Source organism: Nerophis ophidion, linkage group LG08 (genome assembly GCF_033978795.1).
Source record: "Nerophis ophidion isolate RoL-2023_Sa linkage group LG08, RoL_Noph_v1.0, whole genome shotgun sequence".
NCBI classification, from domain to species: Eukaryota; Metazoa; Chordata; class Actinopteri; order Syngnathiformes; family Syngnathidae; genus Nerophis; species Nerophis ophidion.
Window position 1 is genome coordinate 50,277,255 of NC_084618.1, and position 23,575 is coordinate 50,300,829.

Genomic DNA, 23,575 nt, shown 5'->3' on the forward strand with positions numbered 1-23,575 from the left:
AGGGTGTCCAACTTTTTTCCACCGTTGGCCGCACTCTGAAAATCAAAGAATGCTGGGGCCATTTTGATATTTTTTAACTTTCAAAACCAATACAATGTCGATATATTTTTTTTTTAAAGAAAAAAAAAAGCCTGTATGTAGAATTGTGTTATTAGCGTCAACATGTCAACATTTTTTATGTACATTACAACGGTGTGCTCTTTTGTTTCACTTATGTTTTGGATTTTTTCGGAAAATTATTTTTAGAATGTACCTCGGGTCGTTAAAAAAATAATTGCAGGCTGCAAAAAGGCCCCCATGCAGTATTTTAAACATCCCTACCCTAAACAAGGGTCCCCAAAGTGCAGCCCGAGGAGAATTTTTTGGCCCGCAGCTCGTATTTTGAAGGAGAACTACACTTTTTTTGGAGTTTTACCTATTATTCACAATCCTTGTGTAAGACAAGCACACACATATTTTTATGGATTCTAATGAGTAAATAAATGCCAGCAAAAGTCAGCTAACAAATGAGTCAATAGGAGTCAATCTATTCCGCCTAAAAGGTGCTCTAATAAACATCCAAACACCTCCATCAAGATTTTATATATACACATGATAAGTATATGTGTAATGTACTAATGGACACATTCATAATAACATGTAATATTTACACATTCTGCTTATTTTAAGCATACCACGGTGCATTAATTTAAAGGCCTACTGAAATGAGATTTTCTTATTTAAACAGGAATAGCAGGTCCATTCTATGTGTCATACTTGATCATTTCGCGATATTGCCATATTTTTGCTGAAAGGATTTAGTAGAGAACATCCACGATAAAGTTCTCAACTGGAGAAAAGCCCTGCCTCTACCGGAAGTTGCAGACGATGACGTCACCCGTTGAGGGCTCCTCACATATTCACGTTGATTTTAATGGGGACCTCCAACAAAAAGTGCTATTCGGACCGAGAAAACGACAATTTCCCCATTAATTTGAGCGAGGATGAAAGATTCGTGTTTGAGGATATTGATAGCGACAGACTAGAAAAAAAAAAAAAACGCGATTGCAATCGTGTTGCATTGAGACGGATTTATGTTTTTAGAGACATTTACTAGGATAATTCTAGGAAATACGTTATCTTTCTATTGTGTTGCTAGTGTTTTAGTGAGTTTAACAGTACCTGATAGTCGGAAGTGTACGTCCACGGCCGGGTGTTGACGCCCAGTGTCTCGGGGAAGTCAACGGCAGCTGTACGGGAGGCACAAGCTCAGCTGATATCCAGTAAGTGGGGACTTTTTAACCACAATTTTCTCACCGAAACCTGCTGGTTGACAAGTAGTCGGGATCCATGTCTGCTGTGATCCATAGGAAAGTTTCAACTCTGTGAATTTTAAACAAGGAATCACCGTGTGCTTGTGTGGCTAAAGGCTAAAGCTTCCCAACTCCATCTTGCTACTTTGACTTCTCCAATATTAATTGAACAAATTGCAAAAGATTCAGCAACACAGTTTTCCAAAATACTGTGTAATTATGCCGTTAAAGCAGACGACTTTTAGCTGTGTGTGCGTGCAGCGCTCATACTTCCTAAAAACCCGTGACGTCTTGCGTACACGTCATCATTATACAACGTTTCCAGGACGAAACTTCCGGGAAATTTAAAATTCTAATTTAGTAAACTAAAAAGGCCGTATTGGCATGTGTTGCGATGTTAATATTTCATCATTGATATATAAACTATCAGACTGCGTGGTGGGTAGTAGTGGGTTTCAGTAGGCCTTTAATAGACACATGATAATGTTCGCTTTTTCCTTCAACAATCACACTGACTACAACTCTCAGTAGAATTCATGAGAGACAACAAACATAATAAAACAATCACTTACTGTTCAAGGTATTCTCTCACTGGGATGGTGACTGATGGGATGTTCATATCTTCCCGTTTAGATAAATTAACAGCACTCATAATCTTTGCGATGAATGAATAAAATAAAGGCGGGTGCAAAACAAGCGTCTTTTCGTATCTTTCTTGCCATCTAGTCAAAGTTAAACAACTTTTCGGCAGTGATGGGCAAGCTACTTTGAAAATGTAGTAAGCTAAACTATAAATGAATCTCAGTTAAATAAAGCTACGCTACAAAAGAAGCTATCCCTGGAGAATTGTAGCAAGCTACACTACAAGCTATATGGCAAAAGTAGCTTGTTACATCAAAGGTACATTTAACAGCATTTATAGGCTCCAGCACCCCCCGCGACCCCAAAAGGGACAAGGGGTAGAAAATGGATGAATACAGTATACCCATGGGCCCACATGTATAATGTCAATGTTAATGTAACTGAGAGTGTACAAATGGTATTGGGTCCATTACTATTAATTATATTTCATTTAGCTGAGGACACCCAGCAACAACAAATCTAGGTGTCCCCACTGTATGTATTTATTTAGTTTGCCTTTTCTTTGACCCACTCCTATAATATATATATATATATATATATATATATATATATAGATGGATGGATAATATATTAATGACTTGTGTGTTGTTTGGGAACAGTTGATAATGGTTATGTGCAGTAAAACTTTCCATGAACTCAACTCACCTTAATGTGTGTTCCTAAATTTGTGTTCCACATCTTCAGTGAAAAGATCAGTTATGATTTTGTTTTACATAGTAAATAACTAAAAACTAAGGTTTTGAGCATAGTTTTCTCTAAACGCATACATTTGTCCTAATATGGCCAAATATTAGCATTATTGTGGATTTCTAGCCTGTAAACTTCATCACAAAAGGAAAACGTAATCTGCAGGAGAGAAACCCTCTGCCATTCAAGCATGTTGTTGTTTTTTGAGTCGTCAGCTTGAGGCATCCCTCTGTCTCCGACTCCCTCATTCTCATGTGACATTCTTACTAGTTTTGATGAGCTGCCTCATCTTGCCCCTGATTGCCAGTAATGATTCGCCTTAACCTTCGCCAATTGTGACTCATCACACAAACACCAACCAATCATGTGTTTTCGCCGTATGTATGGATGTTCTCATTCATCCGTGTCATTGTATTTTCTTTATATTTTTTGGCCTGGATTCGCAGTCCATTTTCTCTTTTGTAGCTTGTAGTTTGATGTATGATTCCTCATTACATTGATCTATAAGTATGAATCAGAATCAGAAATACTTTAACAATCCCCGAAGGGAAATTAACATTTTCAGCACAATCCCATTCAAGATCAGACAAACATTACAGGGAGGTAGGAAGTAGCTAAACTACAAGAATTGCTTCTCGTTTAAAAGTAGCTAAGCTACCGCCAAGCTACTGAAAAATGTAGTTAAGCTACACAGTTTAGCTCGATGTAGCTTGTTACTGCGCATCACTGCTTTTCAGTTTCTGGCTACACCCTTCTACTATCCAGGCAAGAGATATGATTTATAATCTAGAATTAACTTTAACCAGCTTTATTAATGTTTATGTACGACTTAGAATGCATTAAAAATGTGTTTTTTTCTCTCATAAAGAGTGTGAATGAGTGAAAAAAAAAAATCCCCAAAAAGTGTCGTTCCCTTTTAATGGCCTGCAGTATACTGTACAATTGAAATCGTTACGTTGTAGTTTGGGTGACATCGATCCTGGACGACAGGCGAATGAAGTCGAGGTAAAATGTATATATTAACAAAAATAAATAGTGCACAGGAAGCATAGGGAATGTTAAGCAACTTGGAAGAAAACGAAGCAACTCTAGAAATTTTGGAAACAAAAATAAGAGCGCTGGACAGAACATAAATACAGAAACTAAGGAAACCGATAATACATTTAACATTTTCATGACAAAAATATATTTTGACTTACGGCTGCACTGAAAAGAAAAGTTGCTCAAAATAAAAATGTTCTCTAACCTTAAATCGAATATGCGCAATTAAAATGTGTATTGGCCCACATAAGGCAAAACAAAAAATACAAGGTTCTTTGGGTCAAGATGACTCTTCATTTGAGTAGAAGAACTGAAATTATCCGGTGTGAATTAGCAAATACGTTAATCATAACCACATGACATTCATGCTAATTGGCAGGCTGACGAAGCACTTGCAGTAGTTCAACAAAAAAAAAGTGTTTTAAGAAGTATTTAAAGACAGGACCGGGCATGCAGTCATAGTTGAACTATCATCATATATACAGACAATTAAGTGATTTTAACATTCTTTTGACTTTCCCATGGCCTGCAGAGGAATGAATGATGCAACTTTCTGTGGACCATGTGACTTGTGGATTATTTCATGGTCAGATGGGGTATCGTATTGTAACAGGACACAACTTAAGAGTGAATTTAAAATTTGTTTTTAACACAAAAATCAACTTAAATTATAATTAAGATGAGGGATAACATATATATGTAAAATTGTAACATTTCTGAAGGATGTATATCAATCTATTTCTTTGTAAAGTCTACTTTTAGGATAAGGGGACAGGCAACAAATTGTGTTAGATGTAAATATAAATGGAATACAATGATTTGAAGATTCTTTTCAACCCATATTCAGTTGAATGCACTACGAAGACAACATATTTGATGTTCGAACTCATAAACGTAATTTTTTTTTGCAAATAATAATTAACTTTGAATTTTATGGCTGCAACACGTGCCAAAGTAGTTGGGAAAGGGCATGTTCATCACTGTGTTACATCACCTATTCTTTTAACAACACTCAATAAACGTTTGGGAACTGAGGAAACTAATTGTTGAAGCTTTGAAAGTGGAATTCTTTCCCATTCTTGTTTTATGTAGAGCTTCAGTCGTTCAACAGTCCGGGGTCTCCGCTGTTGTATTTTACGCTTCATAATGCGCCACACATTTTCGATGGGAGACAGGTCTGGACTGCAGGCGGGCCAGGAAAGTACCCGCACTCTTTTAATACGAAGCCACGCTGTTGTAACATGTGGCTTGGCATTGTCTTGCTGAAATAACATTGCTTGGATGACAACATATGTTGCTCCAAAACCTGTATGGACCTTTCAGCATTAATGGTGCCTTCACAGATGTGTAAGTTACCCATGACTTGGGCACTAATACACCCCCATACCATCACAGATGCTGGCTTTCGAACTTTGCGCCTATAACAATCCGAATGGTTATTTTCCTCTTTGTTCCGGAGGACACCATGTCCACAGTTTCTTAATATTATTTGAAATGTGAACTCGTCAGACCACAGAACACCTTTCCACTTTGCATCAGTCCATCTTAGATGAGCTCGGGCCCAGCGAAGCCGGCGGTGTTTCTGGATATTGTTGATAAATGGATTTTGCTTTGCATAGTAGAGTTTTAACTTGCACTTACAGATGTAGCGACCAACTGTAGTTACTGACAGTGGTTTTATGAAGTGTTCCTGAGCCCATGTGGTGATATCTTTTACACACTGAAAGGGCCATAATATCATCGCTTACCCGTGCAGATTCTTACCCGTGCAGTGTTTTCTCCAGATTCTCTGAACCTTTTGATGATTTTACAGACCGTAGATGGTAAAATCCCTAAATTCCTTGCAATAGCTCGTTGAGAAATGTTGTTCTAAAGCTGTTCGACAATTTGCTTATAAATTGGTGACCCTCGCCCCATCCTTGTTTGTGAATTACTTAGCATTTCATGGAAGCTGCTTTTATACCAAATCATGGCGCCCATCTGTTCCAAATTAGCCTGCACACCTGTGGGATGTTCCAAATAAGTGTTTGACGAGCATTCCTCAACTTTATCAGTATTTATTGCCATCTTTCCCAACTTCTTTGTCATGTGTTGCTGGCATCAAATTCTAAAGTTAATGATTATTTGCAAAAAAAAAATGTTTATCAGTTTGAACATCAAATATGTTGTCTTTGTAACATATTCAACTGAATATGGGTTGAAAATGATTTGCAAATCATTGTATTCCGTTTATATTTACATCTAACAAAATTTCCCAACTCAAATGGAAACGGGGTTTGTATATGTATATATATATATATATATATATATATATATGTATATATATATATATATATATATATGTATATATATATATATATATATATAATATACGTGTCCATAGGTATCCGTCCGTCAATAGTGACAATGGGTTGCGCCTAGGGGAGTTCATTCTTCCTTGCAGCGGCGGCTGTGGCTGTACAGCCCCACTCTGGAGTGACAATCTCTGGTGCAGTTGGCACAGTCGTATGGGGAGGGTTCTGACACAGGAGCAGGTCCCGCGTCACGCACTTTCCGCTTTAGTCTCCTCGCCTGCAACAGGGAGATATGCTTCTCCTCAGCACGGCGGCTTCCTGTGGCAACAGTCTGCCTCCATATATCACAGTCTTTTGCAACTTCCTCCCAGTTTTTGTGGTCGATATCTGCCAGTTTCATGTCACGTTTGCACACGTCATTGAAACGCAGTCGGGGGCGACCAAGGGGTCTGGAGCCTGTTGACAATTCGCCGTACAGGACAGCTCTGGGTAGCCGGCTGGGGTCCATCCTGTGGGCATGGCCAAGCCATCTCAGGCGGTGTTGGCTGAGCATGGTGAACAGGCTGGTGGAGTGAGCACGATCTAGGACTTCCATCTTGGGAACTTTGTCCTGCCATGAGATTCCCAGGATGCGGCGAAGACAGCGCAGGTGGAAGCTGTTAAGCTGTTTCTCATGTCTGGTGTAGGTGGTCCAGGCCTCGCTGCCATACATCAGTGTGCTAATGACGCAGGCTTGGTAGACCTGGAGTTTAGTGCGCGTGAATAGCTGGTTGTTCGACCATACTCTTTTGGGCAGCCTGGCCATCACTGTGGCGGCTCTCGCAAGCCGGATGGCACGTTCTGTGTCGAGTGACAAGTCACTGGAGATTGCGGATCCAAGGTATGTAAAGGTGTTGACACATTCCAGAGTCTGATTGTCGACAGAGATGGAGAGTGGAGTTTCAGCATCTTGGCCCATGACATTGGTCTTCTTTAGATTGATTGTGAGACCAAACTCTTTACAGACAGATGAAAGCCTGTCCATTTGCCTCTGGAGCCCGGACTCGGTGTGGGATGCTAGAGCTGCATCATCAGCAAAAAGCACATCCCTCAGGAGGACACTGGTCACCTTGGTCTTGGAGGGCAAACGGGCAAGGTTGAAAAGTTTCCCATCAGCTCTCGTGTGTAGGACACCTTCAGCACATGTGCCGAAAGCAGTAGACAGAACGAGGGAGAAGAAAATTCCAAAGAGGGTTGGCGCAAGAACGCAGCCCTGTTTTACGCCGCTGCGGATTGGAAAGGCCTCTGATGTTCCTCCTTCCCGACAGTCGGAACCCTGTGTGTTTTTGTGGAATGATATTATGACGGCAAGGACTTTTGGGGGGCAGCCGATCTTTGGAAGCAGCTTGAAAAGACCATCTCTGCTGACAAGGTCGAATGCTTTAGTGAGATCGACAAAGGTGAGATATAAGGGTCTCCTCTGTTCCCAGCACTTCTCCTGCAGCTGCCGAAGGGTGAAAATCATGTCCACTGTGGATCTTGCTGCCCTAAAGCCACATTGTGACTCAGGGTAGACACGTTCTGCAAGGAGGTGGAGTCTAGCAAGGGTGACACGAGCAAAGACTTTCCCCACGATGTTAAGCAGGGAAATGCCGCGGTAACTATTACAGTCACTACAGTCTCCCTTGTTCTTATACAGTGTGACAATCTTGGAGTCACGCAGATCCTGGGGGACGGCTCCATCTTTCCAACAAAGTCAGAGGAGATCGTGAAGGTGCGGCAGTAACGAAGGTTTCACAAGTTTTATGACATCAGGTGTTATCCCGTCAGCACCTGGGGCCTTGTCGCATGCAAGGTTTTTAATAGCTTTGCTGAGCTCTTCCTGCGTGGGTTCCTTGTCGAGATCCATCGTAAAAGGCAGGTTTGCAACTCCATTCAGACCCGCCTCTGACACAATGCTCTCAGTGGCATATAACTCCGTATAGTGTTCGGCCCATCTTCCCATCTGCTTGTTGAGGTCAGTGATCACTTCACCAGACTTGGCTTTCAGTGGTGCTCTTTTCTTGATGGACGGGCCGGTTGCTTGTTTTATCCCCTCATACATGCCCCTGATAACTCCCGTGTCTGAGGCCCTTTGTATGTTTGAGGAGAGCTCGAGCCAGTAGTTGTTGGCACAGCTACGTGCCATTCGCTGGTCTTCGCTCTTGCCCTTTCTCAAGGCATCAAGGTTCCTCTGTGAGGGGTTTCCCTTGTGCTTGAGGAAAGCGGTACGCTTTGCCTCTATAACTGGCTCCATCACGGCAGTTCTAGCCTCAAACCAGTCTGCATTTCTTCTTGATCTCTTCCCGTATGTTGCAATGGCTTGGTCGTAGATGGTATCACGCAAGCAATTCCATTTGTCCACAGCACTTTGCCTGATTGATGGTCCACAGAGTTCTTGGTCAAGGGAGGTAAGGAAGCATTGTGTGACAGCCGGGTTGGTATAACGGCTGGCATTGATGCGTGGACGGGCCTTCTGCTTGGTGTGATAGATCTGTTTTGGTCGACGCTTGACATTGCTGAGGACTAGTGAATGGTCTGTGTCGCAGTCAGCACTGTGAAACGTCCTTGTGAGAAGCACGCTGTTAAGGGCCTCTTGCCTCGTGATGATGAGGTCAAGCTGGTGCCAATGTTTATCACAGTATCATGTTCTCATAGTCATCATTGTCACAGACGTCCCACTGGGTCATTATTGTCACCGATGTCCCACTGGGTGTGAGTTTTCCTTGCCCGAGGATGTCGTAGTGGTTTGTGCAGCCCTTTGAGACACTAGTGATTTAGGGCTATATAAGTAAACATTGATTGATTGATTGATCTGGGGTGTCTCCAGGATACCTGGTGCAGAGGCTTAGTCTGGAAGAAGTTTTTTGTGATGCAGAGCTTGTGGTAGCAGCACAGCTCCAGCAGACGTTGTCCAGTTTTGTTCATACTACCCACTCCAAAGTGACCAAGGCATGCAGTCTGGCCAGGATTTGTGGTCAGCACCTACCCTGGCATTGAAGTCTCCCAGAAGTAGCAGATGCTCATTTTTCGAGATGGTGTTGACAGCCGCGTCAAGCTCCTCGTAGAACTTTTCTTTTGACTCTGGTGGTGAGTAGAGGGTCGGGGCATAAGCACACAACAGGTTTGCTGGTCCGCTGCTGGTAGAAAGGCGGATTATAAGGATCCGCTCAGACCCTCCGGTCGGTGGGCCCATCATGGGAAGCAGAGTGTTTTTCACCGCAAATCCCACACCATATTCCCGGGATTCCTCTGCACTCTTTCCCTGCCAGAAGAAAGTATAGTGTTTTTCCTTCAGAGAGCCAAAGTCAGCAAGACGTGTCTCTTGGAGCGCAGCAATGTCAACATTAAGTTGGGGGAGCTCACGGTCAATGATAACGGTCTTGCGCGAGTCGCCAATGAGATCAAGGCTGCATGTACAAGAGCCCTGAGCGCATTTTTCTGACATTCCAGCTTCATACTCGAAGGGCTGGTATCTTCGTTTTCTTTCTCACAGTTTTCACTTTTTTTCTGATCATCTTTGGTGCAATTGTTGACGTTTGCTAGTCGTGCTTTACCCTATTCCCCACCGGGATGATGCCGTCTCTGGCGGGTTGTCACCTAATTGACCAGAGGCTGCTTGGCTTGAGGCGGGCGGTGGCTAATCATTAGTCAATGATACCTCCCATTGACGAAGCTGGCGCCAATCGGGTGGAACTTAAGACTGCCAGCTTCCGTGTTGTTTCCTCCCTTTTGGGGGGAGGTTGGAGTGACCTCTCCGAGGCGCAAAGCCTGGGCGAAAAGTATGGAGATCTTGGGTTGCCCAGACATCAAGATCTCACTCGATGTCAATGTGGCCCAGAGGAAAGCAAGGCAATATATCTGGCATCGGCTTGGCTGCAGGAGCTGCCGGCGGCGGTCAGCAATGACACCCAGTTGCCTCAGGGGCTCCACTCCTGATTTTCTGTCTGGGTTTTCTCCCGTAGCCTTTTCTTCTCCCAAGGCTGCTTTGAGATCCCCTACAGTTCAGCTTGAGACCGCGAGGTCCCAGTTACCGTGTGTGGCCGCGAGGAGGCACTGTAGGTTGGTGGTGGAGAGGCTGTGTACCGGCAAGAGGAGGCTTATGCGCTCAGCTCCTCTTTTCACCCCCCCGTAAGGAACGCAGACAGTAGCAGGCAGAAGCAGCATGCAACATGCAACATGCAAAATGCAACATGCGCTAACTACAAGCACTTCTACGCAGTGCTACTGCACCGACGCATCACATACACCCTGTTTTACAAACAGCACACTATATACGCTTGATATATATATATATATACATATATGTATATATATATATATATACTGTATATATATATATGTATATATATATATATATATATATATATATGTATATATATATATACAGTATACATATATGTGTATATACTGTATGTGTATATATACTATATATATATATATATATATATATATATATATATATATATATATATATATATATATATATATATATATCAAGCAACTTTATGGTGCATTTATACATTTTAATTCCTTGGGATGCAAATGGTTCAGATTCAGTGGAATGTTGTAGTAATGTAAAACAGCATGTATACATATTAGGGCTGTCAAATTAATAGTGTTTTATTGTCTATTTGGCAGTGAGAAAATAAGTTTGGATAGTTCAATAACAATGAGGTCCTGTAAAAGTGCCAGTCTGCATATCTCCTATTGACTTATGCCTGGCCTTGAAACAGACAAAATGCAGGTGGTTCAAATTGGACCGTTCTCAGTTTATCTCACTCATTTTTACAGGATTTTTGAGCCTTGTCGTTTATTTAGAGTCTCATGAATGGGGTCTTGGACCACTGCACACAAAAGAGTGAACATCTAGCAATATGCTCACCCTTACTGAGTGACCCTGTAGGTCGGACTGACTTGAAAGTTCAAGAATAATCACAAAATAGAATACACTCCCTTGTGGCTGTACAATTTGAGCAAGCTTGGCTCGGGATCTTTTTGTGTGGAGTTTGCGTGTTCTCCCAGTGACTGCCTGGGTTCCCTCCGGGTACTCTGGTTTCTTCCCACCTCCAAAAACATGCACCTAGGGATAGGATGATTGGCAAAACTAAATTGGCCCCAGAGTGTGAATGTGAGTGTGAATGTTGTCTATCTGTGTTGGCCCTGTGATGAGATGGCGACTTGTCCAGGGTGTATACCGCCTTCTGCCCCAATGCAGCTGAGAGAGGGTCCAGCAGCCCCCGCGACCCTAAAAGGGACAAGCAGTAGAAAATGGATGGATGGATGTTTGAAAAACATGGGCATCATCAACAATAAAGTCCTATTTACAAGTCATAACTCATTTGTTGAAAGAATATGTGTAATACATGTTTGATAGCATATGTAAACATCTCATTCTGCATGTATTTCTATGTCTGTGTTTCAGTTGCAGGAAGGAGATGGGGAGATGGACGTTACATCTCTCAGTGAGCCTTTGGCTTCTACTCATGCTGATGACCTTCTCTTACACTGACGGTACATGTGAATGGATTCAATGCAGTGATTCCCAACCACTGTGCCGTGGCACACTAAATTGTTCATTTTCACTCAATTGTTCTTGATTTGTATTTATTTACTATAAGTATTGTATTTATCTGTAGTGACAGGCCTAACTCGTAAGTAAATACTATTAATGGTATATGCCACAGGTGTCAAACTCAAGATCTGGCTCGCCAAATCAATGACATGGAAATAATATGCGTCAATAAAGTACTTTATCTTTTCTTACTAAATGTATTAGTTTGTTTCCATTTTGACAGAAAAATAATTATGTTCTGCATGAAATTGCTTACATTTCATCATTATCCAAATTGCAACATATATTATCATATCGTCCAAACAATTTGTTGTCAAAATAAAAATAAATACTTTAAAATCTGCTTGACCTATGATTTCAAAGCAAGTTATCCATTAAACTGTAACTTGAAAAATAGATTTTACAGTAAAATGTATGTTGGTTTGTATAGCATATTGCTATAAGTTGAAAAAAACTATCACTTTTTTTGACTGTAAAAAATTATCAGCTCTGTTACCAGAATTAAAAGAAACAGTGGTAAAGTTTTACCATTTACAGTAATTGTTCTATAGTAAAATTCTGGTAACCAAGCTGCCAGTTTTTTTTTTCCGTAACATCTACAGTTGTTGTTTTTATGGTGTATTGCTGTTAATGGAAAAACGGTACCAGTTTTTTTGTTAACGGTAAAAAAACTGGCAGTTTAGTTGCCAGAATTAAAAAAGAAAAAACAGTTGTGCGGTTTTTCAATTTAAAGTAATTGCTGTAAAAAAACCACTGTTCATTTTACAGTAAAATTCTGGCGACTAAACTGGCATTTTTTTCCCCATAAAAACCAGTAGAAAAATCCATTCACCGTAATATGTTGTAAAAAAAACAAAAAACTATATGTTTTCCAGTTAAATTTTGGTGACTGTTTCCAGTTTTTTACTATAAAATTTGCTGATTTTTTTCGACAGTGTATTTAAACAAATATATTTTATATACATTTATATATAGCAAGCAAATTCATATATAATTCCTTTACAAACGGCCCTCGGATGGCAGTTTTTGTGGCCCTTGATCCAAATGAGTTTGACACCCCTGGTATATGCCAGCGTCAATTGGCACAAATGCGTAAGCTCGAGGCAGCAACAAGTCAAGTGCAATGCTGTGGTTTCGGTATTTTTATGCCATGCTGGACTTCAAAAGAAGACGGACGATTGTTTATTATATAAGATTATCAGATTCGACTTTCAATCCAAGTTCAAAGATTTAAATAAACTAGACCATAAGACAAAATAAAAGGTGATAGAACATTTCTCCTGCAAAAGGGTCGGCACATGGATTTGGTAAACAAATAGAGATTAACCACAATTTTTTTTAAGTTTCATTAAAAAAAAAATGAAAGCCAAATATTTTTTCAAAGTGAATTATTCATTTTTTAGTGTCATCCTCTCAATGACCATCCTGTTAACACTGATTAGCACAGAAGAATGTAATGTTTAAAAAAAGTCTCTGCCTCATAAGCGATGAACCTCCATGTGAAAGTACTCTTTATGTGTATACTTTGAGAAAATATGTGTTTAAAATAAAGTCAAATGTATGTTTCATGGATTTCTTTCTCACTTCCATCTCTTCCCCCCCACAGCGAACTACTGCTTTGCGTCCAGGTCCAAAACCTGCTCAGAATGCCTGCAGGCGGGGAAAGGCTGTGCATACTGTCCTGATGAGGTCAGCATATAAAAACATCAAATAACTTTGTATTGAGCCAAGTCTCTGCCCTTCCTTGAAATGTTCCATTATTTTTCACATGTTGTTGATCACTATTCTGAGTCGTGGTGATGGTAACCGAACGTATGCAACCCTTTCTCCGATACGACTGACAATATTTAATATTGGACATGGACAACAATTTGTTTTTATAAAGTAAAAGCTAAATAAATATGAAATAAAAAATATAGGAACAAAATGCTGTACAACAACTTATTGATTCTGTGACATAGCTCTTAACTCAAAACACTTGTATTTCAAAGCAAAGTCTCTCATTGAAATGACTTGAAATCAATTTAATTGGTGCTTGGTGCCCCAAAACAGCAAAATGTTGCAATGTAACTGCATTTTTAAAAAGAAGAGATAACACTTATTTGAAAAACTCTGCAATGAAAAATACTACAGTAGTTTTATGAAGTAATATAATATTAATGTGCAACATTTACCTTAAAGAGTGAACTTACCATGAATTGATTAACGTGGACTCCGACTTAAACAAGTTGAAAAACTTACTTGGGTGTTACCATTTAGTGGTCAATTGTACGGAATATGTACTGGTCTGTGCAATCTACTAATAAAAGCTCAATCAATCAAAAAAAAAAAAACTTCTACTGTATCTCTTTCCAGCTGCTTCTCGGACAGACCATCAGCAGCTATACCATATTTTCATGGATTGATGTCAGCAGTTTAGATATTATTCTAACAATATTAGTTTGCTCATTCTGCTTTTGTATGTTGCAAAGTAGCAGTGATTTGCTTTAATTGCTTCGCCAAGTTGTGTTTTTGACTTTTTTCTTTTGTAATTTCTCCCCCAGCACGTTCCTTCCCACTCACTTTCTTCCTTTCCGTGCTTGAAAAACCAAAAATGTTGTTGATATCTAGTTTTAAGCTAATGCTAAAGAGAAAGACCAGATATTTTAGGAAAATCTAAAGGGGTTCACGCTGACAATTGCTATGCCAACTTATGGCGGGCATGCTTGTAACTCAAATTTTTGCTTGTAACCTAAAGCACAACAATTAGCCGAGAGACTGCTCTTAAGTTGCGGCTCTCTTAAAGGGGAGCTGCACTTTTTTGGGAATTTTGCCTCGTTCACAATCATTGTGAGCGACAAGAAGACAGATGTATGTTTTCTAATGCATTCTAACTCGTAAATAAACGTAAATAAAAGTCATCGTATAATGGAGCAAATGGTAGGTCCTCTTTTCCGCCCGTAAAGCTCTCTAAAATGACCCGTCTCCGCTCGGGATGGTCTCTTGCTGGCCCCACTATGGACTGGACTCTCACTATTATGTTAGATCCACTATGGACTGGACTTTCACAATATTATGCTGGACCCACTCGACGTCCATTGCATTTGGTCTCCCCGTTGGGGGAGGGTGGCGGGGGGGGGGGGGGGGGGTAGTGAGTTGGAGGGGTCACCCACATCTGCGGTCCTCTCCAAGGTTTCTCATAGTCATTCACATTGACATCCCACTGAGTTGTGAGTTTTTCCTTGCCCTTATGTGGGATCTGAACCGAGGATGTTGTTGTGGCTTGTGCAGCCCTTTGTTTGATTGATAAAATAACATCTAAAAATGCGCCAACAAAACTACATTTACATTTTGTGATGTGAATTTTAACCAAATATTACTGATATTGTTATTAAAAATGTTAACACAGATTAACTACGATAATTTTAGTGGCGCATTGTCACATAGAGCTAACAAGCTGGTTTGGCTGTGATGACATCATCGACTGGTGAGCTGTTTTCTCACCTCGGAGCTCGTGCAAGTTTATTCTAGATCAGGGGTCGGCAACCTTTACCACCCAAAGAGTCAATTTGACCCGTTTCACAAAATAAAGAAAACAATGGGAGCCACAACTCTTTTGAAATTTAAAATGAAATAACACTGCATACAGAGGTTTTTTTTTTGCTTTGTGCTATGTATTAACCAAGGGTCTCAGACACACGGGACGCACCTTAATATGAAATTTTAATGTTAGAGCGGCCCGCAAGTTTTAAATGAATGCCGCTTTTACAGCATCACACTTGTCAACTCTCCTAAATTTTCCGGGAAACTCCCGAATTTCAGAGCAACTATTCTCGCGGATGTCTACTGATTTTTGCCCCAACAAAATTAATACGGGCGTGAAGGAGCTACCTTTAACGCCCTCTACAACGTGTACAAATATCTAGCCCAGCCCAGCGACGAGTCGTATGTGGCTCCTGCAAACACACTTAAACGACTGCAAGGCGTACTTGTTCGACAGCCATACAGGTTACACTGAGAGTTGTGATATAAACAACAGAACAAATACCCAGAATCCCATGCATCCCTAACTATTCTGGGGTACATTATACACCCCCGCTAGCACCAAATCTCCCCCTGTCCCCTCCGTGCGTAGGTTTAGGTGGGCGGAGTTTGGTGCTAGCGGGGTTGTACAATGTAGCCCGGAAGAGTTAGGGATGCAAGAGATTCTGGGTATTTTTTCTGTTGTGTTTATGTTGTGTTACAATGGGGATGTTCTCCCAAAATGTGTTTGTCATTCTTGTTTGCTGTGGGTTCACAGTGTGGCGCATATTAGTAAGAGTGTTACAGTTCTTTATATCACAACTCTCAGTGTAACCTGTATGGCTGTTGAGCAAGTATGGCTTGCAGTCACTCTCGTGGGTCAACATAGGCTTCATACTGCAAGCGACCGGCTGGCACGCAGATAGCATGGTGTATAGGCGGGCGCGACGACAAGTTTTACAGGACTGTGAAGGCATTGCCATCAGGCCTCTCATCTTGTTTTAAGCCTGAGGACATAATCCGAAAAGTTGGAACAATTTGATAGTCAATTTAAACCCGGCAATGGTGAGAAATACATTAAAAGAAGCTTGGTTCCACCCGCTTTTCTTCACAAGGATTTTAAGTCAGTAATTCCTAATGACAGCGGACATTGTACAGTAAGTGATGTTTTATTATGTTAGATCATGAAGCACGATGGACAAGGGGTTAGTGCGTCTGCCTCACAATACGAAGTTCCTGCAGTCCTGGGTTCAAATCCAGGCTCGGGATCTTTCTGTGTGGAGTTTGCATGTTCTCCCCGTGAATGCGTGGGTTCCCTCCGGGTACTCCGGCTTCCTCCCTTCTGTCCAAAGACATGCACCTGGGGATAGGTTGATTGGCAACACTAAATTGGCCCTAGTGTGTGAATGTGAGTGTGAATGTTGTCTGTCTATCTGTGTTGGCCCTGCGATGAGGTGGCGACTTGTCCAGGGTGTACCCTGCCTTCCGCCCGATTGTAGCTGAGATAGGCGCCAGCGCCCCCCCGCGACCCCAAAAGGGAATAAGCGGTAGAAAATGGATGGATGGAGATCATGAAGTCTGCACGCAGCACGGTGGAAGAGGGGTTAGTGCATCTGCCTCACAATACGAAGGTCCTGAGTAATCCTGGGTTCAATCCCGGGCTCAAGATCTTTCTGTGTGGAGTGTGCATGTTCTCCCCGTGATTGCGTGGGTTCCCCCCGGGTACTCCGGCTTCCTCCCACTTCCAAAAACCTGCACCTGGGGATAAGTTGATTGGCGACACTAAATTGGCCCTAGTGTGTGAATGTGAGTGTGAATGTTGTCTGTCTATCTGTGTTGGCCCTGCGATGAGGTGGCGATTTGTCCAGGGTGTACCCTGACTTCAACCCGAATGAAGCTGAGATAGGCTCCAGCACCCCCCGCAACCCCAAAAGGGACAAGCGGTAAAAAATGGATGGATGGATGGTTGAAAAACATGGGCATTATCAACAATAAAGTCCTATTTACAAGTCATTTGTTGAAAGAATAAGTGTATTACATGTTTGATAGCAAAAACTGTAAAAAGGGACAAGCGGTAGAAGATGGATGGATGGATGGATGGATGGATGGATGAAGTCTGTAGTGAATAGTAATCAGTGAAGTTGTCGAAGAAAAACAGGAAAATGGCGAGGCGTTTTTCAAATTAATGTGACGTCATATGCTTAAAATTAGCAAATTCATAAATACTAAATATTATTATCAGTATGCTTGTTACTACATTACATATATACTTACAGTGTGTACTGTATATAAAACATTGATGGAGGTGTTTGGATGTTTTTTTAAGGGCTTTATTGGCTCCATCGTAAGTGGACTTTTGATCGCATTTATCTACAAACTTAATATGTTGTTAATTTAAAAAAAGAAAAACACGTGTTCTTGTCTTACATAAGGATTGATAAGGATAATGACAGGCAAAATTCCGCCAAAAAGTGCAGTTCCCCTTTAAGTTAAGGCTGTTGATTGCCTGCAGAAAACTTTTGTTGCCGTGCAGAATTTACTTATTTACTTAAAAGGGAATAAGCGGTTGAAAAAGGGTGGATGGACTTAAAATGCTGACAAGACAAAACTTATGCTGTTCTCCAATCAAAGGAAGGTGCCTCAAACTCCCCCGGTAGTCTCCACTCTTGAAGGGAATAGCATAGAAGTAGTGCATGAATATAAATTTCTTGGTGTTTTAATGTATGACTTCCTCACTTCTAAATATTTTATTAATGAACTGGTGGATAAACTAAAACTTATGCTGGGTTTTTTCTTCCGTAATCAATGGTGTAAAAAAACGCCTTGCCTCTGCCACATTTTTATCTGTTCTAGATTATGGCAATCTTTTTTTTATATAAATGCTACGCATTCCTGTCTTCAGATGGTCAACTTTGTTTACCATGCTTCTTTGAGGTTTGTCACAAACTGTAGAGCAATGACACACCCCTGTGACTTGTACTCTCGGTTGAGATGGCCTTCTTTGTCCACTAGGAGACAGTGTTATTGGTACACTTTTCTGGGACTATTGCTCGCTTACATTTGTACATTGATTACACAGAGAAGTATGGACTCTTATGCACTTAGAGCCAACAATCACCTGTTGCTCTCTGTCTCTTTTGCTCGCACTGAGCTGGAGAAAAAAGCTTTAGTCTATGCAGCTCCTTGTGCTTGGAACATGTTACAAAGAGACTGGAAACTGACTGAACTTTTATCCTTAAATGCTTTTAAATCTAAACTGAGAGCTTTTGAAGCAGCCTCAATTATCCGTAGCTGTTTTACTTAATGTCCATACGGTCATTTTAATCTGAATGTAATCGTATGTGTAACTTTGCTCCCTCTTGGCCAGGACTCCCTTGAAAAAGAGGTTTTTAATTTCAATGGGATGTTTTTCCTGCTTAAATAATGGGTAAATAATTAAATAAAAAAGTTGAGGTACCTCTGTACTTTGCATAGCAAGACATAGTCTAGAGCAGGGGTCACCAACGCGGTGCCCGCGGGCACCAGGTAGCCCGTAAGGACCAGATGAGTAGCCCGCTGGCCTGTTCTAAAAATAACTCAAATAGCAGCACTTACGACATTTTTTATTCTAACAGAGACAAAACTCAAATAGAATTTGAAAATCCAAGAAAAATATTAAAGACTTGGTCTTCACTTGTTTAAATAAATTCATTTATTTTTTTACTTTGCTTCTTATAAATTTCAGAAAGACAATTTTAGAGAAAAAAAACAACCTTAAAAATGATTTTAGGATTTTTAATCACATATACCTTTTTACCTTTTAAATTCCTTCCTCTTCTTTCCTGACAATTTAAATAAATTTTCAAGTATATATTTTTTATTGTAAAGAATAATAAATACATTTTATTTAAATTCTTCATTTTAGCTTCTGTTTTATTGACAAAGAATATTTGTGAAATATTTCTTCAAACCTATGATTAAAATTCAACAAAAATATTCTGGCAAATCTCGAAAATCTGTACAATCAAATTTAAATCTTATTTCAAAGTCTTTTGATTTTCTTTTAAAATGTTTGTTCTGGAAAATCTAGAAGAAATAATGATTTGTCTTTGTTAGAAATATAGCTTGGTCCATTTTGTTATATATTCTAACAAAGTGCAGATTGGATTTTAACCTATTTAAAACATGTCATCAAAATTTTAAAATTAATCTTAATCAGGAAAAATTACTAAGGATGTTCCATAAATTATTATTTTTTTTTTTTTCAAAAAGATTCGAATTAGGTAGTTTTTGTCTTATTTTTTTTCGGTGGAATTTTAAAGAGTCGAAATTGAAGATGAACTATGTTTGAAAATTTTATTTTCATTTTTTGTGTGTTTTCTCCTCCTTTAAACCATTCAATTAAGTGTTTTTTCATAATTTATTCTCTACAAAAAACCTTCTGTAAAAAGAAAAAAAATGTACGACGGAATGACAGACAGAAATATCCATTTTTATATATATATATAGATTTATTTATTAAAGGTAAATTGAGCAAATTGGCTATTTCTGGCAATTTATTTAAGTGTGTATCAAACTGCTAGCCCTTCGTATTAATCAGTACCCAAGAAGTAGCTCTTGGTTTCAAAAAGGTTGGTGACCCCTGGTCTAAAGTGAAGCTTGTAACATATAAATGCTTCACATATTATTATTGTTCAATGAAAACCATTCATCTACATTTAATTTTCAATCTTATCGAAAAAAAAATAAAACATTTTGTTTGTCAGATAAAAAGAAATCCCAAAAATGTTTAGATGATCATTTTTACTGGCGTGGGCGATGTTACATATTACATCTATTGCCAATTCAACCTAATAAACTACATATTAAAGCAACAATAAGTAATAATTCAACCCTGAAACAATGTAAAATTGGATCATAAAAGGGACGATAGAGTGGTTGTCACTTATTTGGTCGAGTTAGCATCAATGCAAACATTAATGTTAAGAGTTGTGTGCAGTACAAACTTCCCCATGCACTATAATTACCAAATAAATATTGACCATTTCAAATAGTGCAATGGTGTCAAAGTGGTTTTAATTGAGGGCCACATCATAGTTAGGGCCGCTCTCTGACTTGTTACAGTGAATATACAATATATTAATTTGAATGTACAATCTTTATTATTACATTATTGCAGTTCCCTGTGCATTGGATTTTTTTTTAAGAACAAATCAATGGATAACTTACTAGTTTTAGAAATCATAAGGCAGGGGAACTAGCATTTTATTAAATTTTTCACCATGTACCAAAAAGTCAAAGTATATTGGGGCCATTTTTGATATATTTTTATTTTGTAAAAGAAAAGGTAAAACAGACATTATCTCTATATTTAAAGACAAAACTTTGTGTCAGTTTTGTAGTATAGGTGACAAAGTGTACTGTTATTAATTATTACAGGGGTAAAACCAAAACAAAAATTTCAAAAACAAATGAGCAAAACTATGTAATTTAATGAAAAACAGCTGAAATTGTAATACAAATATTAAATCACTTTGTCACCAATAATATAAAGCTGACCCTAACTTTCAAGAAGGTCTTTTTTATTTTATTTTATTTTTTCAAATTAAAACAGTTCTTACTCTTTTTTTTTTTTTAACTCCAAGATATGTTGCGGGCCACACTTACGACACACTAGACAGAAGTCATTGTCATGGACCCACTAGCTGCTAACGACGCTGGCTTGAATACATTACGATAGCACATACAAATATGCATGAAAATACTCCAACAGACATCAGACATGGGACGGTTTTGTAAGTATGAATTGTTTTAGATATATTGTAAAACTTACAAACGTTGCTTGGAGTGAAGAATGAAGAATCCTTTCGAGCAGTACCGCTATTGACGAATAGTAGACAAAACGAGATATACTTCTGGTTCAAGGAAACAGGAAGCACATGTTCAACCCGCAACAACTAATTTTATTTGCATTTTCAAATAATTCTCAAGTTTAAAATAACTGCAATTACATACAGTACATGCAAATGTTCTGTCAAAATTGAAAGAACAAATATGTTAATTAAATTAATATAAAGTGCTTTATTGACGCACATTATTTCCAGACCTCCTCCATGAGCCACATAAAGCAATGTGGCAGGCCAGATTTGACCCCCCGGCCTTGAGTTTGACACGTGAAATAGTGGCTAGTGACAGCTGTCAGAATTGTTGCTTGTTCCTTTCTGTTCACTAATCAAACATCCTTCTTGTTTAGACCTTCAATGGCCCTCGCTGTGACATGTATGAAAACATTCTGGCTCATGGCTGCAGTGCTGGTGCCGTGATCACATCCCAGAGCAGAATGTCCATCGAAAGAGTAGGTCTTCTCATCTATCGTCTATTCTGTCCATCATTTATTACTCTCTCACCCACAAAACATTCTCTGTCTTTTCTCGCTCTGTCCTTGCACAGAATGAGAAGATCAAAGTCCAAGTGCAGCAAGCGCAGGTGTCCCCGCAGCAGATGACCATGTCTTTTCTGCCCGGGGAAGAGAAGATGGTGGACGTGGAGGTGTTTGCTCCAACCAAAGGCCCTATAGATCTGTACATTCTTATGGACTTCTCCAACTCCATGGAAGACGATTTGGGCAACTTGAAGAAGATGGGCAAGGAGCTCGGTAAGTGAACGCTTTGTGATGACGGCTGTCACTGTCCTGCTGACACATGCTGTCTTTATAGCTTTGCTGGTGGAGAGACTGTCGGATGACTACACCATCGGATTTGGAAAGTTTGTGGACAAAGTGATTGAGCCCCAAACTGACATGAGACCCGATAAGTAAGAATACGATAATTGTGGTATGAACCTTTTAAGGAAAATCCCCCTTTTCTGACGAGCCTCTCGCTTGTGTTTTCTTCAGACTTGCTCAACCATGGCCCAACAGTGACCCTCCGTTCTCTTTCCAAAATGTCATCAAGCTGACCAAAGACTTAGACTTCTTTAATGCTGAGCTGAAAAATGAAAACATCTCCGGCAACCTGGACGCTCCCGAAGGAGGCTTTGATGCCATACTGCAGGCTGCAGTCTGCGGAGTAAGAACATGCAGTCACCTCACCACATCCACAATATTCTACTTCTGAATGGAAGGGAGTTTAAAATTAGAAGACCTGACATCAGCGCAACCTGATGAAAAAATGTTTTACCAGCCAAAATCAAATTAGTAAAAGAAACAGCCCCATGGCTGGTATACCTGATGTGTGATGAGGAACTGCACTCCTGATTTTGAAAGCCCTCGGCCAGGGGTGTCCAAAGTGCGGCCCTGGGGCCATTTGTGGCCCTCAGCTAATCTTTTACCCGCACCCTTTAAAAATACTACTGGAAAAGAAAATGAAACATAAAAATGTGGAATAAAACAGCAAACAAGTGGAATGTAACGAGAAAAAGTTGCAATTTTGTCTTTCATAACACAAAGCTGTCGTGCAGGTGTTTATTTCATTTAAAAATGTCATTGCTCAAAAAATAATATTCAATCAAATTTAATGTTTTGAATTATTGACCTATTTAAAGCTCCAAGTACTTCACATCAAAAATTTCATATTTTTGGGGGAAAATATTGCTTATTTCATGGGTTTGCCGTGTAAAAAAACAAAACAAAAAGGGCATAAAATAAACAAACAAACCAACAGATTTCTAAAATAATGAAAACTTATAATCAATAGATAGCTCTAAAGTTGATCTAGAGACTTAAACATTGGAAACAAATGTATGCCTAATTTTTAATACTTTTTTTAGTCACCAAGAATTTTTGTGGGACTTTTTTTATTTTTTTTTTATTTGTCATTGCTCAAAATCAATGTTGTTATATTGATTATATAATATTAAAAGATTGGCTATTTTGTGTTTTTGCCCAAAAAATGGATTTGACAAAAAAATACATAATCTGAAAAAAAAATAACTTTATATCGACAGATAAGCCTAAAGTTGATTTGGAGATTCAAGCATTGAAAAAAAACGACTTGTGACTGATTTAACATTTTAATGACCCTTTCATGTCCCTGAGACCAAACTTGAGGGGAGCCCTAAAGGTAAAAAAATATATATATTGTATTGGTTTGGAAAATGAAAAATATCAGAATGGCCCCCGCATGCTTTCATTTTTCAGTGTGCGGCCCTCAATGGAAATAGTTTGGACACCTCTGCCCTCGGCAGAATACGTTGACATGGCAACACATACAGCAGAAGCTGGAAATCCATCCCTAAATATTCCTACATAATATAATGACTACTGTGTAATCATATTGGCTATTACTATTAATACCAATTATACTGTTACATTCAAAATTATTCAATTCCCATTATATACTGTATTTTTATGGCTATAGAGCGCACCGGTGTTTAAGCCGCACCCACCAAATTTTAGGAGAAAAAACACATTTTACATATATTAGCCACACCGGGCTAAAACCTGCAGATATATACCGGGAGAAAATATTTCATAAATGTTCATTTAAATACCTTAATTGTTTCCAAACGGTGCCTGTCATATGGCAGTAAAACGGTTCATCAAAGCA

At 39.5% G+C, this 23,575-nt stretch overlaps 1 protein-coding gene across 2 annotated transcripts in view; it reads left to right on the forward strand.

Moving 5' to 3' along the window:
* The first annotated feature begins 6,771 nt into the window (after positions 1-6,771).
* Positions 6,772-23,575, forward strand: part of itgb4 (integrin, beta 4) — a 68,922-nt gene continuing 52,118 nt past the window's right edge. For both annotated transcript variants that reach the window (XM_061908799.1, XM_061908800.1), the window contains exons 1-7: positions 6,772-6,836; positions 11,400-11,488; positions 13,156-13,238; positions 21,283-21,384; positions 21,480-21,684; positions 21,746-21,842; positions 21,925-22,096. In XM_061908799.1, the coding sequence (XP_061764783.1) occupies positions 6,787-6,836; positions 11,400-11,488; positions 13,156-13,238; positions 21,283-21,384; positions 21,480-21,684; positions 21,746-21,842; positions 21,925-22,096 (798 nt within the window). In that variant the 5' untranslated portion in view covers positions 6,772-6,786. The remainder of the gene's footprint in view (positions 6,837-11,399; positions 11,489-13,155; positions 13,239-21,282; positions 21,385-21,479; positions 21,685-21,745; positions 21,843-21,924; positions 22,097-23,575) is intronic.